Below are 17,206 nucleotides of genomic sequence, written 5' to 3' on the forward strand. Positions count from 1 at the left end.
ATTAAAAGATTTCTTACTTAAGACATTTACTGTTTTTATTGTTTCAGTAACATACTAAATAGACAATATTTTAATAAAGCAAAGATCATTATCAATCCAAAATATAAACACAGTCTTGAACAATTGTTTTAAATGACAGGTAAATATTTTTTACATATTTTTTTTGGTGGTTTATTGTTCTCATTTAAAATACTTTGTATTGTTTTTAGATGATTTTATTTGTCTGTAAAAATCTCTAATTAATTGCAAATTTGCAAGATTTTTGAATTGTGGACCGACGAGAGGCCAAAGAAAATCCTCCAAAGGGCCACAAAGGGCCCCCTGTGCCACAATTTGAATATCCCTGGTTTAGAATATCTTGGACTTGCATTAGCGATCTTAGATATATACAGAGACCTCAAAACAATGGCTAGAAACAATCCCTCCAACTTTTAAAGCCTGGATTTGTGAGTAAACTCACTTGTTGGATGTTTTCAACTCACTTTTTACTACTTGACTAGCAAGACGCGATAAATTTTATATATAAAGTCTGGCATCAGATGAAGCAAATTAGTCACAAACAAAAACTTCTTAAAGATGATTTCAGCAAATGAAATCACCATGATTACATAAAAATAAGCCAAAAATAAATAATCCAATATAAAGCCTCAAAAATGTAATTATATAAGATCTTTTAAAAACTTAAATTAAGACATTTTTTGCCACTTATGAACTGCAAAACCAGTTTATTTGATTCTGAGGGGGTTTATGTGGGTGCGCCACTCTATATAAGTACTTATTTTTTAAGGTCCTGTTTCATCTGTCATTTATGACGCTAAGCTTTACCAGTGGTGCCACAGTTTCAACTAACACTCCCTCTAATGTGTCTCTTGCCACAGCAATATTCCTGTTACGCAAAAATAAAACCCATAAAAATGACAAAACTTCACAAACACAAAAGAAGCACCTATTTAACAACATGTGGTTTATTTTATGTACGATGGGTAGTCTTGCCTCTTACAAACCATTTTTATACTGCGCTTGTTTCTAAATGTAGGAAGCCTTTGGTACAGTAGTGGAAGTTAAATATGTATTTTTTTCATATATAATTTCAGCCTAACAAAGGGAACTACAATGATTAAAGGCTTCCTAGAAAAAGAGAGCTGACACAAGCAGATATGCAAAGAGAGAGGAGAGAGGGTGCTCTGTGATAGTAATTTTGGCTCATCGATTGGGGTCTTGTTAGTCCACAGGGATGCCATAAATAGCCCAAAGTCAAGCCTGGGGTGAGGAGGGGTTAGTTAGGACTGCGCAGCTCGTAAGAGGCAGGAAGAAAAGAATCGATGTAAAAAAAAACGCCGAGACCCTCCCAGGAGACCTGCATCATGCTGACCGGGGCCTTACTGTTTGCCCTTCAGGAGAGGCATTGCAGCAAACACACACATTCAAACACACATACACACACAGTGCAATGCAGTAATGCACCAAACACAAACTGAGGAAACAGTTCCAACTTGCAGAACAGTTTTCAGACCAGTTATTTTGGTTTCCCTTTGGGATCAATCAAGTATTGAGACCTATCTATTCTGTTTGATGGTGAAATTACAAGGTTCTGCAAGTTTTACTGCATATCTTTCAAACGTGAAACTGTCATTTATGTTTCTATCATATTCAGTCTTAAATGTGATCTACCTTTGAGCAAATGCACAGATGTTAGTGTCTTATCCTTGGAACATAATGATACTGTAGAAAAAGATAATCCTCTACTGAGTTCTTAAAGGAGCAGTGTTATGTAAAAAAATGTTTTTGAGCTTTACATGAAGTTATAATGTTATTCCCTCATCAGAAACGTGGTGCACATGTTGCCTTGATTCTTTCATGAATGTTTGAGAAATCCTTTAATCTCCCCTGGCAACCATTCAGCTGTGCAAAACACCTGGGTGGACTATAGCTCTGCCTTTGAGACACAGATCCTGCTAGTTCCACGTTTCTAAACTTCTGCCTCACAGAGCAGCCCTGGCCTCACTCAGGTCCTTCAAACTAGCCAGTCACAATTAGCAAACATCTGGTAGAACTGAGCATCTGCTGAGCTCATGATAGGAGTTACTCCTCAAAACAATGCTGGTGAAAATGTTGTTAAAGGGTTAATAGAGGAGCGATTCTGTGATGACTTTCTGAAGGCAGAGTTTCAGAAAAAGCAGGAGTTTCTTAAAGAGACAGAGGCCCAATTTCAAGGTGAGAGATTACAAAATCAAATTTCTTTCAAGTCATATTTGATATATGCAGCATTTTATTAACAACTGAATCGATGTAAAAAAAAACGCCGAGACCCTCCCAGGGTTAGCGATGTTACCACAATCGGTAACATCGCTAACCACTATGTGGCTGGAAAATACTGGAGATGTTTTCACCTGGCCAAACCACAACAGGAGCAATCATAGGGTCCCTGACTTTGAGCACTGGGACACCACAAGGTAGCGTGCTCAGCCCTCTGCCGTGTAGACTCATAAGCGGAAAACCTGATCAAATAGTTTGCAGAAGACACCACAGAAGTGAAATACAAGTCATTGTAGAGGGAAGAAATTCAACAGCTACAACAACCTGTTACTCAAAACATCATGAAAAATATGAGACGATAATCAAATTCCAGAGCACAAACCCCATCAGTTCAACAGCCTGTTGATGACAGAGAGTCAGTGCATTAAAGTCCTGGATGTTCAGACCTCTGATGACCTCATCGTGTTGATGAACACCACTGGGATCCTGAACTGGGCCCACGTTCTGAACATTACAGACTCCTCAAACCCTCACAGTGAACTTTTACAACTGCTGCCATCAGACAAAATGGTACTAGTATGCCCAATGCTGAACCACCAGACTGGCACACTGGTGCTTTTTGGCATTAATTATACATGATCTAATCAGCTGTTATTCATCTGAGTGTTAACTTCTAATGCTCCTACACTAATCTGAACGATCCCAGAGAAACAGTCTTGTTTTCTAAACATTTTTAAACGTATACATCATGACAGTAATTGTTGAAGTTTACCCTCGTGTTGGACACACAGGGAAGCATCTCACACAAACACACACACACACACACAATTAGAGATTACATAGTCCTGCTGAGCCGAGCTCCTCATTAAGCAGATATGAGGTCACGCTGCAGGTGGGCGAATATGAGCGTACACGTGCAGCGACATGTGCTCATGGACGTGCTCTTACATTTGGAATTTCTCATATCGTATACAACTCCAGCTGGGAGTGTACTGTAAATTTAAAGAGGGATTATCTGGGCCTCGGTTGAGGATTTTCTCTAAAATTAATTGTTCTGATCCACGTTAACTCTGTAGGGCAGCGTCAGGTGCTGCAGTCGCAGCTTAATAATGTCCCACGACTGCTGAAGTGGTGGTGGTAATGAGGGAAAGAAGTTTAGGGTCTCAAAATTTGAATGCTACGGCATGTTTTCCAGCTGAATGGGTTTCTAGGTTGTCGCTCCACCCAAGAAACTCTCATTCCCGTCAAATGGTAATTAGGCTGTAAAAAAGGCATGGTTCATTATGAACAGAGGCTGTGGTTGGCTTAGATTTAAAGTTTTGCACACACAAAAAAATAGCCTGCAAATAAAGGTTCTGAGCAAACATCAAATGACTTGCCAGCCTTTATGTGACTTCAATTTTTAAAACTAGAGCTAAATGAACCACCCACATCTCAGATGTTTTCCCTGTTAAGAGCTTGAGTCAGTCAAAGCAGTCACTGTTTTTCCTGGTATGCCTGTCACGGGTGTTCGGGTTTAAACAAGCGGTTGCCAAAGTTTGGGGTAAAAGGAACAAAAACGTCAATCAAAGTCAAAGTAAAAGTGATTCCACTGTTCTACACCATGTTGAGGCAGTTTGTGCAAGATGTCCTGTTTAAGTTAACCTAACACTAAACGTTCACAGGGAGGAAGCACTGCCCAATGCCACAGATATGTGGAGAGCAAGGGGGCAGCTCAGATAGGCTGAATGTGACTTAGCATTTCCACTGGAAGTCGTTTTCATGAACCCAGTTAGGTTTGAAGGCGACATACCTCCACAAACGATGCTCAAGCTGCTTTTCAAGACATGCAGGCCCCACATAACTCTAAAGTACAGCCCAATTCAGTCAGATTACCATGATTCAATCCAATGCAGTGTTACCACATTCAGATTCAAAGTCTGTTTGCAAACACACACAGTGAATCATAAATGGAAAAAATACAAATATATGCCAAATAAGTTTGGCTCATCTGATAAGGAAATATACTTATACATATAAAATATAGGAATTTAAATTAGTTAATTTTTATTTATGAGGCATTATTTGGGCTTCAGTTTGAACTGCAAAAGAACAAACTTACTGTTTCCTCTTGTCTCGTTTGCTGGGACTGAATTTGGTAAAAAGGTTTTTATTCTCTCTGGTTTCATTTCCTGGAACCTGCAACAAAAACTTGAAATTGACTGAAATCTCATTAAGTCGTTTAACCTCCAAACTAAAAGTTTTTAGGCTGATTTGATGACGTGCATCTGTTTTTAATAGCTTGTTTTTTTTTTTAACTGTGTAACTTTTGTGTTTTGTTTGTGGCTGCCTCTTAGTTGAAAACAAAGATTCTGATGCAGAGATTGGTAAAGATAAAAAAAAAATACATATCTAATAGTGTAAATGATTATTTTTTTATAGATTAATTCCACTGAATTTCCACAATGTAGTAACATTTTTGGTATATATTTTGCATGTCTTTATGTTGAAAACTATCTGCTTTTATTACATAATTTTCCACACATTTCAATATATCTATTCTATTCCAAAAGTTTTGTGTTTTTCTTAATTTCTAAACTTAAAGCCTTGTGGCTCTTTAAAACTGACAACACATTTCTTAAAGTAGACGTTTATCAAAATCAATCATTTGTGTGTTTTGGATGGAGGCACTACTGAAAAGTAGTAATTATCTATCAAATGCAAATTGATAGATAATTTTTAAATTCTTAGAAAAAAAAACAAAAACAGTGAGACTATTTAGGATGGAATAATAATCAGAAAATTCACCTTTAAACACATTAAAAGGACACTAGATTACATCTAGTAGTCAGTGGCCCAAAATAGGTTTAGTGAAAATAAATTTTTATCACCATATTTCAGCATGTTGGTAAAGTAAAAAAACACGAGAATGATCTAAACATCATTGTCACGTCAGATATTGTTCACTGTAAATGAGTTATCAAGGTAAACTGCATCAAACTTAATGCAAGCAGAGCAGTTACACAAAGATTAACTTATTAGTACAACAAGTATCCCATAATATACATATTTAGACCTACAAACAGAAAAAACATAAGAAAAACACAGAGTACTGGTGTAACTCTTGAATTAATTTCCTGCAAAGTGAAGATTCCTCTTATATAACAGAAGGAGACCGAAGACTGCCGTAGTCCTTCTGGTTCAAAACACCAGATGACTTTTAATTCCATTGATTTCGTCAGGGTGTGAGTAATAGTCACACTATGTACAAGTGGATAAATGAAGAAACAGAATTAAGTCTAACAGCCGAGGCTATTTTCACTTATGTTTGTTAATATTTTCCACTTGTGAAGAATCTTTCTTACTTCAGAAAGACGCATTTCAGGTTGTCTGGAAATGACCCTGCAGCCCTTCCCAGATTGATGGGCAGCAGCAACTGCATCTCTAAAGTTGAAGCTAATCTATTTAATTCACTGTGATCAGGAGAAGAAATTAAAGAGACTGAATTTTTGTTTTATTATAAACTGTTCATCTCATGTTGTGGTCTGAAAGGACGAGTGTCATGTCTGGAATCATTTTATCAAACAACTAACAGATAAAACCTCCTTAAAGGGAAAGTATTATGTATTTTCTAGGAACATATTTTCATGTTATAGCACAATCAAGTAACTATGCAATCTTCTGTTGTTATAAAAATGTTATTAATATCAAATATGACTTAAAAGAAATTTAATTTAGCACCTTGAAATTGGGCTGTTATCTCTTCAATCACTGCTCTTTCTGAAACCTCATGAAGTCATTACAACATGGCTCCTCTATTAACCCTTTAACAACATTTTTACCAGCGTTGCACTGAGAAGTAGATTGTATAATGAGCTCAGCAGATGTGCAATTCCACCAGGAGTTTGCTAATTGCTGATGGCTAGTCTGAAGGAGCTGTGTGGGGCAGTGACGGTGGAGGGGCTGCTCTGTGAGGTGGAGGCTTGGAAACTGTAGCTCAGAGGAGGAGCTGTGTCTCGAAGGCGGAGCTAGTTCCACCCAAACATTTAGCATGTCTGAATGGTTGGAGAGGGAGATTAAAGGATTTCCCAAACATACATGAAAGAATCAAGGCAACTTTCCTGGTATGTTTTTTGATGTGGGGAATAACATTACAACATGATGTAAAGCTTAAAAAAATTATTTTAAACAATACTGACTCTTTAAAAATACAGTTGTTTACTCATATCCAAAGTTTGAAAGTTTATTATGGAAATGAGACAGAGCAGAAAAAGCATGAAAATGTACAAAACTCAGAGTCAAACCTGAAATGACTTAAAAACTGAGGCATGTGGAGCCTGCAGTCTGTTCATAGACATGCAACATATTCTAGTTTTTATTCATCTGGATTAAAACTGATGCAGAATAATCACTCCATAAACACACATGAGGCATGAGAAGGCCAAAGAAGATAATAATAAATGTACCAAAATCAATTTTTTTAAAATAAATAAATAAATATCTTCCTCATGTGAAGCTGCATTACTTTTATAGTCCACATAAAAATGAGTTTTGCTGTGCAGAGGAAGCGGGTTTTCCTTCGCCTCTGATGGATTTAGGTGAATGATTTTCTGCTGCTATAAATACCAGCAGGAATAGCGAGGTGACAAAAGCGCCCACATCTTTAATAATTGAGCAATGCGTGGCAGGTGGGCAGAATGCTGGCAGTGCTGACTCACGGCTTCACAGGGGCCGGAACAATTCCCGCTCCAGAACAAACAGTCGGATCTCGCCGCATCTGTGCTGGAGCGGGAATCCTGAGGAAGGCTTGGGAAGCTCAGTGGCAACAGCACTCTGCCCGGGAAAATCCTGTTTAATATGACATGAGTGAGACCAGTTGCTCTCTCACAGACACACACATTAAAGAGTGCAGCCCGCACATTGCTGCAGCTTCCTCACTACCATGGAAGAGCGGAAGCAGGGAACAGTAGCCACAGTTTGCTGTCACGTTATATAATCAAACTGTAAAATGTAAGCGAATTTTTGAATTTTCTCTGTGGCACCAAAGTAAGGAAATTGTGCCATTTCAGAGCGCTGCGCATGAACAGGCACAAAAACTGGGGCGAACAGACGAGGAGGTGATGAAAATTTTAAGCTATTCCACAACTGTGGAGCTCCATTTTATGAGAGAACAACAAGAGCTAAAAGAAAGACGAGCAGAAAAAGACATCTGAAACTGTCTCTGTAAAATCCACTTCAATAGGTGCAGAAAAGAAGGAAAAAAGTTTTCTTTTAAAAAATAAAATAAAATAAAAATCAAAACTGTACCAGACAGACTGAAGAGACAGAAACATAAATGCGTCTTCTGGTAACTCATTGTAGTTTGCTGCAGTGTGAGGAACAAAGGTTTTGAACTGTGAGACACTGTTAACAATTAAAAAATGTGGAAACCCAATAAACAGGAAGTTAAATCCATCTTGCTGTTTTTTTTTCTGACACATTCACCAACAAAATAAAGAACTAAATAATAATGCAAGCAATAGGACAGTTTAACAAGACTCCCTCACACACACATACACACCCACACACTGTGTATGATTACATGAACAGCTACAGTGTACATCAGCCTCCAAACAGCAGGAAAAACACATTCTCAGTTGCCTTAATTCAGCTAAATCCACATCTGGGGCAGCTGCTTCTCACATTCAGCTGTGAGGATTATTGAACATATGTTATGTCATATTGTAGTCCATTTTCTGTTTTCCTTAATGAGATTTATGAAGACACCAATATTGGTGCTAATCAGGTTCTTCTTGGCTAATGTGGATTTCCACTTTTCATTGAGGTCTGACCTGCAAATTTCATCTTTCACACATTCCAATCTCTTTCCTCCTATGGACTATAAAACATAGAAGCTTATTGGTGGAAACTTTGTTTGTATTCAGATACGAACTGTAGCGAAAACCTGACTGTAAAGGTAAAGCAGTGCTGCGGGTTTTTTAATAGAGGAGGTAGATTGGAGTAAAGTTGTAAACAAAAGTGAATAAAATAACTTGAACCAAAGATGATGCTGATTGATGCAGGTTGCAAATTTTGTCTTTTTTGAATCATTCCAAAATTTACTCTACAATTTGCAACATTCATTATGTATTCTCCAACCACAAAGTGCCATTTTAAAGGACAGTCAAGTCACCTTCTGTTGTTACAGATAAGACTTAAAAGAAATTGAATTTTGTAATTTAATGCTTTGAAATTGGGCCTCCGTCTCTTTAAAAACTGCTGCTCTTTCTGAAACTCCATCTTCAGGAAATCATCACAACATGGCTAGTAACCCTTTAACAACATTTTTACAAGCGTTGCTATGAGCAGTAGCTCTTATAAAGAGCATAGCAGATGCTCAGTTCCACCAGGTGTTTGCTAATTGCTGCTGGCTAGTCTAAAGGAGCTGAGTGGGGGAGGGGAGGGCGAAGGGGCTGCTTTTTGAAGCAGAAGCTCAGAGGCTTAAAAACTGCATCTCCAATGAAGAGCTCATGCTATGCTACGCAGACATGCAGCATTGATGTGAACTCACTCAACCCAGCATGACGAATCCTTGGAGAGGTTTACAATTCCAGGATTGGCCTTATTTTCTAATTGTTTTAGGTAATAATTAGATGACCAGCACTTAATAACTGTGGACAGATAATTAAACGTTCATCCTTGGATGGTAGAGTGATCATTGTGTAAAATAAAAAAAAAATGAGAAAGTGACTCCAGAGTAAACAATAACTCCTAACATTTTCCACCTTTCTTCCCGATGCATAAGACAAAAACAAAACCGGGAAAAAACAAACCACGACATTAAAATACATCTTGTTTTCAGGCAACATGCACAAGAACATGTAAAGGAGAACAGAAGAGATGCATGGCGCCACATTAAGCCTGGACAGTTTGTGGACAGAAGGAACTTGTGCTTACAAATCCTCAAACTGGATCCTGAACAGGTGCAGATAAACTGGGGACATGTGGAAAAGGGACATTTTTATACAGCAAACATAAATCAGTTGAGCAATGTCACTTATCTAGAGGCACATTAAAGTAAACGGTTCAGGAAAACCAGAATTGTTGTCTCAGCAGCATAGAGACGTAAGTCAATTCTAATACACACAAAAAAAATCTGAAAACCCACAGAGTGTCATTGTGTCCTTCTGTGATTACTGCTGTTGTCTTTGGGGGGAAAAAAAGAGGAAAGGTATTTGTTTTCTTGGATCCCTCCTGAAGAAACAGCTTTCAGCGTTTGGACACTTAAGTTTGTTTAGCCTGCACTCGAGTGTGTGTGAGCATTTAATGAGAACAGTGATTTGGAAGGAAGTATGAATGACTCTTGAGTAAAAGAAGGAGCACGTGCGCGTGCAAGCGTGTGTGTTTGCGTGCACGCGTGTGTGTCATCTCCAGCTGAGCGGCAGGATGCAGACAACCAGGAAGAGATAAGCGAGGGTGAATGGAGGGAGCTTTGCCTGCGTGCGTATCCAGCGCGCGGGCGAGCTGGGGTTGGAGTGCTCGCGTGGGGAAATGGCTTCACAAAGGACGTGGAAGTGCGCGTTCCCCTGTCTGCCAGCGCGGGACTCGGAGGAGATAAGCAGACAGCCAAATACACTCCCCCCCAACCTCCTCAACCCCCCTTGTGTTTTCCCAGCAAAAACAGGAGGCGGAATACCAACCGCTCCGACGACGATGCCACAGGGTCAGGCCTGGAATGAGTTGAGCTTAAAGGTCTTCCAAGCTGCGCCCGGGAAAAAAAGTTACAAAAGTGTGTGCAAGAGGGAAGATTACACTTTATTTTGCATTTGCAAGATTATAAAATCATTAAAATTCTAAGATGTGTTTGTCTTCAGAGGTACAGAGGGTTACACAATAACTTAAAGGGACAGTATAATGCAAAATCAACTTTTTTTGAGCCTCACCTCGTGTTATAATATTATTCCCTCAACAAAAACACACCTGGAGTGTTGCCTTGATTCATTCATTTATGTTTGAGAAATCCTTTAATCCCCATGGCAACCATTCAGCTGTGCAAACTCATTTGTGGGATCTAGCACTGCCTTCGAGGCGCAATTCCTCTATGGAGCTGCAGTTTCTGAGCTTCCGCCTCAAGGAGTGGCCCTCCTCTACGACTTCTTCACTCAGCTCCTTCAGACTAGCCAGCAGCAATTAGCAAACACTTGGTGGAACAGTGCATCAACTGAGCTCATTATTGGAGCGACTTCTCAGAGCAACGCTGGTAAAAAAAAAAAAAAAAAAACATTGTTAAAGGGTCAATAGAGGAGCCATGTGGTGATGACTTCCTGCCTGGGGATCACTGGAACGAGCTGAAATCTGAACATTGTGGGTTCCTCCTGCCTCATTCTGATGTGTCTCTGAGCAAGGTAATTAACTCTAAGTAGTCTGCCATTGAAAGGGAAATCAAGATGATTGTTGTCGCCAATCAAGCTGAAAATCAACCAGTAACAATCAACAGATGATTTTTCTTCACTGCAGTCCAATCAAAAGTTTGTTCTGTTGTAATAAGAACATAACTGTCTTTATCTCTGAATCATATGCTAACCAAGTTTGAAGAATTTCATATCCAGGAACATGAAATCACTGCATTTAATACACTTTAATAAACTTTGCTTTACCTACAGCCAAGAAATTATTGTGAATAGAACTAAATGAAACAGTTTGATGTTAATATCCAAGGCAAACATGGAATTTTTAACTCCAGGAAATCAGATAGTCGCTCGACTATTTTCAGTTTTCTGGAGTGAATCTAGACACAGTGAGTATAATAAATTTATTATGTCATGTACATTTTCTGCAAATAAACACATTGGTCACTTGCATTTCACTCGGTTATTTTAACCTACAGAACTCGCACAGGGAGTCAAACCCATGTGGACCTGCTGGGCTTCCATCCAGACACACTCACACAACACAAAGTGTATGTTTTTAGTGCAGCATAAAGCCACGGAGTGGCAAGAAGAAATCACTTCTACACAGATCTGTGCAATTTACACATCAAAACACACACAGAGAGGGCTGTGAGCTCTGTATACTTGGTATGAGGGGAATGCATGGGGATCAACTCACAGATGGTCATCACTCTGGGTGGAGTTCATGTTTGTGTCATTACAGAAAACATGACCAAACCACTAAATCACACATACAGGTTCAAAATACATAAATCTGGACTTCAGATGGCAATCACTGTTTATCATCTGTTATTCTATAACAGATGATAAACGTTCACCTTTTCACAAGAACCCTTTCAAGATTTAGATTTAATCATCACCCAAATTATTATTAAAGGAGCCGTACAATATGTTCTCTAGGCACATAGTGCCATTTTATGCCACAATCAAGTAACTACGTCATCTTCAGCTATCAAATATGACTTTAAAGAATTTTTACTTTGAAATATAAAGCCTTAAAATTAGGTTTCTATCTCTTTAAAAACTCCTGCTCTTTCTAAAACTTTACCTCCAGGAAGTCATCACATGGTTTTTTCTTTTTTAACCCTTTAACAATGTTTTTACCAGCATTGCACTGAGTAGCAGCTCCTATAACGAGCTCAACAAATGCAGTTCCTCCAGGTGTTTGCTAATTGCTGCTGGCTAGTCTGAAGGAGCTGAGTGGAGGAGTCAGGGGGGAGGGCTGCTATACGAAGTGGAAACTAGGAAACTTGGAAACTGCAACTTTGTCCTAGAAGGCAGAGTTAGGCTTACCCAGGAGTTTTACACATCTCAGTGGTTGCCATGAGAGATTAGAGGATTTCTCAAACATGCATGAAAGAATCAAAGCAACACTTCAAGTGTGTTTTTGATGAGGGAATAACATCATCATGTGAGCCACCCGTGGCTCACATGATGTAAACCCCAAAAGAGTCAATTTTACATAATACTGTCCCTTTAATAAGTAAATCATCCTTTTCTATTTTTTTCTTGTTGCTTTCATATGATAAGAGTTACTTTATTACCATACAATTTGAAGGAGAAAATCAATTTTTATTTGTTTTTACGTGTTGTAAAATGGTGTAGCATAAGCATCTCTACTTAGATGCTTTGATCTGATTTTCACATCCACATCAGTGCAGATATTGAACATAATTTTAGATCAGGTATTGATGACAGTGTACCTGATCCATAAGGCTATAACTATTTAGTCTAATTCTATGCTTTGTGCTCTGAGTGACATCATGCTTTATTATTTATTTGAAATTACATTTAGAAACCCTAATTGCACTTTCTGAATCATTTGAAAGATGGTTTGTTGCAGTTTATTTTTACAGGTTTGACCAACGTAGCCAACCTATTGTTATTGTCAGTTTAAGTTTATTTATTACTTATTTTACATTGGCTGTTCTACTCCTAATTGAACTTACTTAACAAATTGTGTTGTTTTTACAGGTTTGACCAAGCTTGTGGAGCTATTGGTGAATTTAAGTGTGTACTGGTGCAGAGCTTTCAAAAAATTAAGTACATGTCTGTGTGTAAAAGAAACAAACGTTTTAAGTCAATTCAGCACAGTTTTTTTTATTTATTTTCTGTAATGGATCTGTATCAGCAATACTAATCTTCAGAAATCTGTATCGGTATCGGAAGTGAAATAGTGGATCGGTAAAACATCGTGGAAACTTTAAAATTCGTTTTGTAACAGCGCAGCTCTGCTTAAAAAGGGAGCAAGGTTCCACTGAAAATGAACTGAACCTGGTGACGGCTTAATTATTTTATGTTCACATAAACCTCTTCCATGGCGGCTTTCCATCAAACATGCTTTACTCAAAGTTGCTCCAAGTCTGCCGCTAAATTATTTTTCGCATAATTTGTTCAAGAGTTAAAGTGAGGAAGACAGCAGCGCCTGATGCTACACTGGATTCCAGCTGTTTCTCATCTGCACACACGCCGAAACCGCTCTGGAGCCGCTTTCCCCGACCACGTCTCAGAACGCAGCATGACTTTGGCTTCTGATCTGATCTGAGAGCGGCGAGAGTCACAAGCAGCGCGCCTCGAGGCTGATCCGCGGCGGGGCCCCGCAGCAGGACCTGCTGGCTGCGGGACTCATCCCGCCACGAAAAACTGCTTGAAAAGGATCATCTGGGCACGAGCGCACAGACGCACGCGGGCTGTCATTGCTCATGCACACATACACGTGCCTGATAAGAGCCAGATGTGTGAGAGGATCACTGTGCCCACACGCAGAGGATAATTATTCATGTCATCACTGAAACGTTTAAAAAAAAAAAAAACGAATCAAAGTTGGAAAATTGACTCACCAGCTTTGCACGGGTCCTTGTAGTCGATGCTCTCCACTTTTTCCTCTTCATAATAATCAAATCCGGGCTCCTCGTAGTCGAAACAGTTAGAAATAGAAAGTTTCCCCCAGAAAGTCAAGCCCGCAAGCATCAGTGTGATCCAGCGCATCTTAGCGGCCAGTGCCAAGGGCACTCGGTCCATCTGCGGACTGAAGGGAGCAAAAAAATAAAATAAAATATATTTTTAAAAAAGGCCTCTCTGTTCGTCTCCTCTTCTGCTTGGAGATGGACGGCTGGACTTTAAAGGGTCATGGTGATGGTCGCGTAGCTCTATGTCGGCGAGGAGTTACTGCGCCCCGCGCGTCTTCATGGCTAACCGGAGCATCCGTGAGTCGCTCAGCGCCGAGGAGCTCCGCGGTCCTCCGTCGGGGCTTCGCAGGTGAGACTGGAGTGGGAGAAAGAAGAGAGAACGGCGGTGAGGTGGTGAGGACGAGGCGGCCTCTGAGCGTAAAGACGCGCCGCGGTGTCTCTCTGCTGCGCGGACACAGGACTGGACGCATCCGCGTCGCATAATTCCCAGCCTGCCCCGCACTGATGTCGCTCCCTCTCTGGGGTTCAGCCTCTGCTGTCTCTCTCAGGCTGTGTCAGCGCACCGCCCTCACACACACACACACACACACGCACGCACGCACGCACGTACCGCCACCACTGCATACCTGCACGCTTTCAAAACTTTCTTTTCACTTCTTTTGTTCTCATTCAGAGTTTCTGCGGCTGAATTCACCCAACAAAGGAAAAAAAGGGGGGGGGGAAAGCAGGCGCTCTTCCTTCTCTGATCTCAGCGCATCTGCAGGAGAATAAGGGCGCTCTGGTTATTACAGGGCATTGGGCCCAGACCCGCAAATTAAAGACTGCTTGCGTGAATTAAAAACCGGTAGCGGTAAAAGTAACAGGACCTCAGCAAATTTGCCTGCGGGTTTTCTGGTTATTTAGAGGAAACTGCCAAGTAGGTGAGAGCAAAACCATAAATGCTCAGAGATGCATATAGGAAATGTAGCTACGGCGTGAGAAGTCAGTCTTTTATTCCCTCCTTTTCTCCTCATTGTCATGGAAGAAGCAAAAAAAACCCAAGTATTCCACGCCTAAAGAGGGAGGACAGCTGAAAATGGCAGTAAAGTGATCAACATCCCCAGATTTTGAATTTTATCATCTTAATGAAAAACCAGACGACACCTTCCAAGAATAATGGCCTAAGTCATTTTTTGCCAAAAGTGTTTGTTTTTCCTTCTTCTTCTTCTTCTTCTTCTTCTTCTTCTTCTTCTTCTTCTTCTTCTTCTTCTTCTTTTCAAAAATCTTCACTTTTTGACGAAAGATAATTTGGTAAAAAAAAAACCTCTTTTGGTAAAACACAAACAAACAAAAAAAAACTTCAGCCATTATCTTAGGAAGGTGACAATATGTATTTTCATATGAATCTTGATTTCTGATTTTGGATAAATGAACTCCGATTGGTGTTTGACTGATCAAATCTATTAATTGATAAAATGATCAATTTTTCCTCTGTTATTAAATGAATTGGACCTGTTTGTATTTACTTTGATTCAGTTTTTTTTGGAACTTAATGAAAATCTGATTTTAATGGTAAATGACAAAGATGTAATTCTTTCGTTGCCTGCTGGATTCAAAACAGTTCTGTCAGCCAAAGAATAAGCAGCATATTTGTTTCACTTTTATGAGTTAAAAGTCCTTGAAAATAGAAACAAATGGGAATCTGTCCAAACATCAGACCTGAAAGGAAACATAAACATTTGTATTAACCAGGAAAAACCTGACTGGTGCATCTCTTATTCACTTTGTGTGTTTTGTGTTTTATAACAAGTGATACAAAAAGACAGCTGAGTGTCATTTAAAATGCATATAACATAAGTATTTTTACCATTTATTGTTTAATTTCTATCATTTCAGGACTGCAGCAGAAATGTGGTGTTATGCAGAGCTTCGTTTCTCTTTGCTGCTGTGAGAAACATGAAAGAAAACAGAGGACAGCATTCAGTCTGAAGGAGCTGAGTGGTGAAGACTTCATAACATAACGTGCCAGGATAACAAAGTACAACCACACGACTGTATCAACATAAAAAACTATGTGACATTAGAAAAAAAGTATCTTCTTTCCAAGCATCAAAAACATAAACATGGAGTTAGCAAGATGTTCATAACATTAAGAACTGTAACCACAAATATGAACTTAGTCTAGATGAGACTGAAATGGATGTTTTCATCAATCAGTCCAGGTTTGGCATTAAAGGATGTGGATCAATTCTGATGCTGCCTGTTAAACCCGGTGGAGGATGTGTGGTGCTGTGGGCCGCCGTCACCTGAAGAGGGGTCTGCAACCAGCAGCAATCGGAACCGCAAGTGGACACTCCAAAAGAGATCTTAATAACTTTGGCCAAAAATGAAAAAAAGAAAAATAATAATAACCAAATAATTTATTTAAATACAGTTACAGCACTAAATGGCAGGTTTAACTTAGTTTCTAAATCTATTCCTCCTCGTCTTTATGTTGACTCTTTGGATGGTAAAGCCTGCAGAACCTCTGCTAGATGAAACCATGGACTCTCTGGGATTCTGAGTAAAACTGCTGTAACCTCTGACAGAAAAAAACGGATCTTCTCACCGGGACTTTGAGGAGAATCATGAGAAGAGGAATGGTTAATTGGACATAAAATGAGCTTTTCTTCTTCTCTGAGTCCATCTGTGGTTGCACTACTTACCTTGGAGTCTAAGCTGCTGTTCTACCAGGTGAATTTGAAGGCTTTATACACATTTGGGTTTTTTTTTTCCTCGGGGTTCCAATAAATCTGTCAGCTTTACAGTAAAACACTTGAGCCAGTTCGGTTTAACTTGCATCCTCCTCTGTTTGCATGAATGCGTGAACATTAACGCTGTTGAAAAGCTCATTTCATTACAATTTTATGCTAAAAAAAGAAAAATGTCCCAATCTTTCCACTGCAGCTCTCTCTCTCTCTCTCTCTCTCACACACACACACACACACACACACACACCCCCACACACACACGCACACATACAAACAAACACACACAGGAGCAGTACTAGCAGCAGTTGTTGACAGACAATCGCTGCAGCCTGTGAACACCTTGCCGAGGTAAATCCTCCGCCAACGAGCTCACCCTGCGCGGCTCTGCAGCTTACCTGCTGCTGCCTTCACCTGTCCGGGGGCGCGTCGCCTTCCCGCGGAGCTTGCATTGGACCCTTCATGCTGGGAGCTTTCCCTGAGGAGGGGGGACACGGTGGGCTGGGGCGGGGGGTTGGAGGGGTCACTCGGTACCCACGGTTCCGACCGTGTCCGCTTCCCCCGTGTATCACCGGGGAGATTACCGGAGCGCTGTCTCTGTCCCTCCTGACTTAATCCTGCCCTCTGGGAGAGGTGACGTCACGCCATCAATCCATCCGCAAGCTGTCCACGTCCCCGCAGGCATGGACGCAAATCCCCTGGAGGCAACGCGCGCGCACACATACACACACACCGAGACACGCACACACACAAATGCGGAGTTAATTTGCTGCGGGTCAACACACTTCTGATCTTTGTCCCCAAAATAAACCTCGACGAGTCTCTGAAAGAACCAGAACCAGAACCAGGACCAGGAGCAGGATGGAGCAGCTTCCAGACGCTAACCGTATTTAATCTCTGAGAGAGA

General features: G+C 40.2%; 1 protein-coding gene and 1 long non-coding RNA gene across 4 annotated transcripts in view; both read right to left on the reverse strand.

Annotated features, from left to right (window-relative positions):
* tll1 (tolloid-like 1) overlaps positions 1–16,770 on the reverse strand; it is a 57,816-nt gene extending 41,046 nt beyond the window's left edge. The window contains exons 1-2 of one of the 3 annotated variants that reach the window (XM_016670341.1): positions 16,698–16,770; positions 13,505–13,928 (exon numbers count right to left, since the gene is read on the reverse strand). In XM_016670341.1, the coding sequence (XP_016525827.1) occupies positions 13,505–13,685 (181 nt within the window). In that variant the 5' untranslated portion in view covers positions 13,686–13,928; positions 16,698–16,770. Of the gene's footprint in view, positions 1–13,504; positions 14,117–16,697 lie in introns of those variants that run through there. The other 2 variants (XM_016670342.1, XM_016670340.1) reach the window with 2 other exon arrangements.
* LOC107835954 (uncharacterized) lies at positions 1,976–10,475 on the reverse strand. Its single transcript, XR_001661798.1, has 3 exons — positions 10,377–10,475; positions 2,578–2,580; positions 1,976–1,995 (listed from the first exon to the last, which is right to left on the reverse strand). It is a non-coding gene; the product is annotated as an uncharacterized LOC107835954 (long non-coding RNA).
* Positions 16,771–17,206: the final 436 nt, after the last annotated feature.

The sequence above is a fragment of the Poecilia formosa genome, unplaced genomic scaffold, assembly GCF_000485575.1.
Source record: "Poecilia formosa unplaced genomic scaffold, Poecilia_formosa-5.1.2 Scaffold32, whole genome shotgun sequence".
Classification (NCBI taxonomy): Eukaryota; Metazoa; Chordata; class Actinopteri; order Cyprinodontiformes; family Poeciliidae; genus Poecilia; species Poecilia formosa.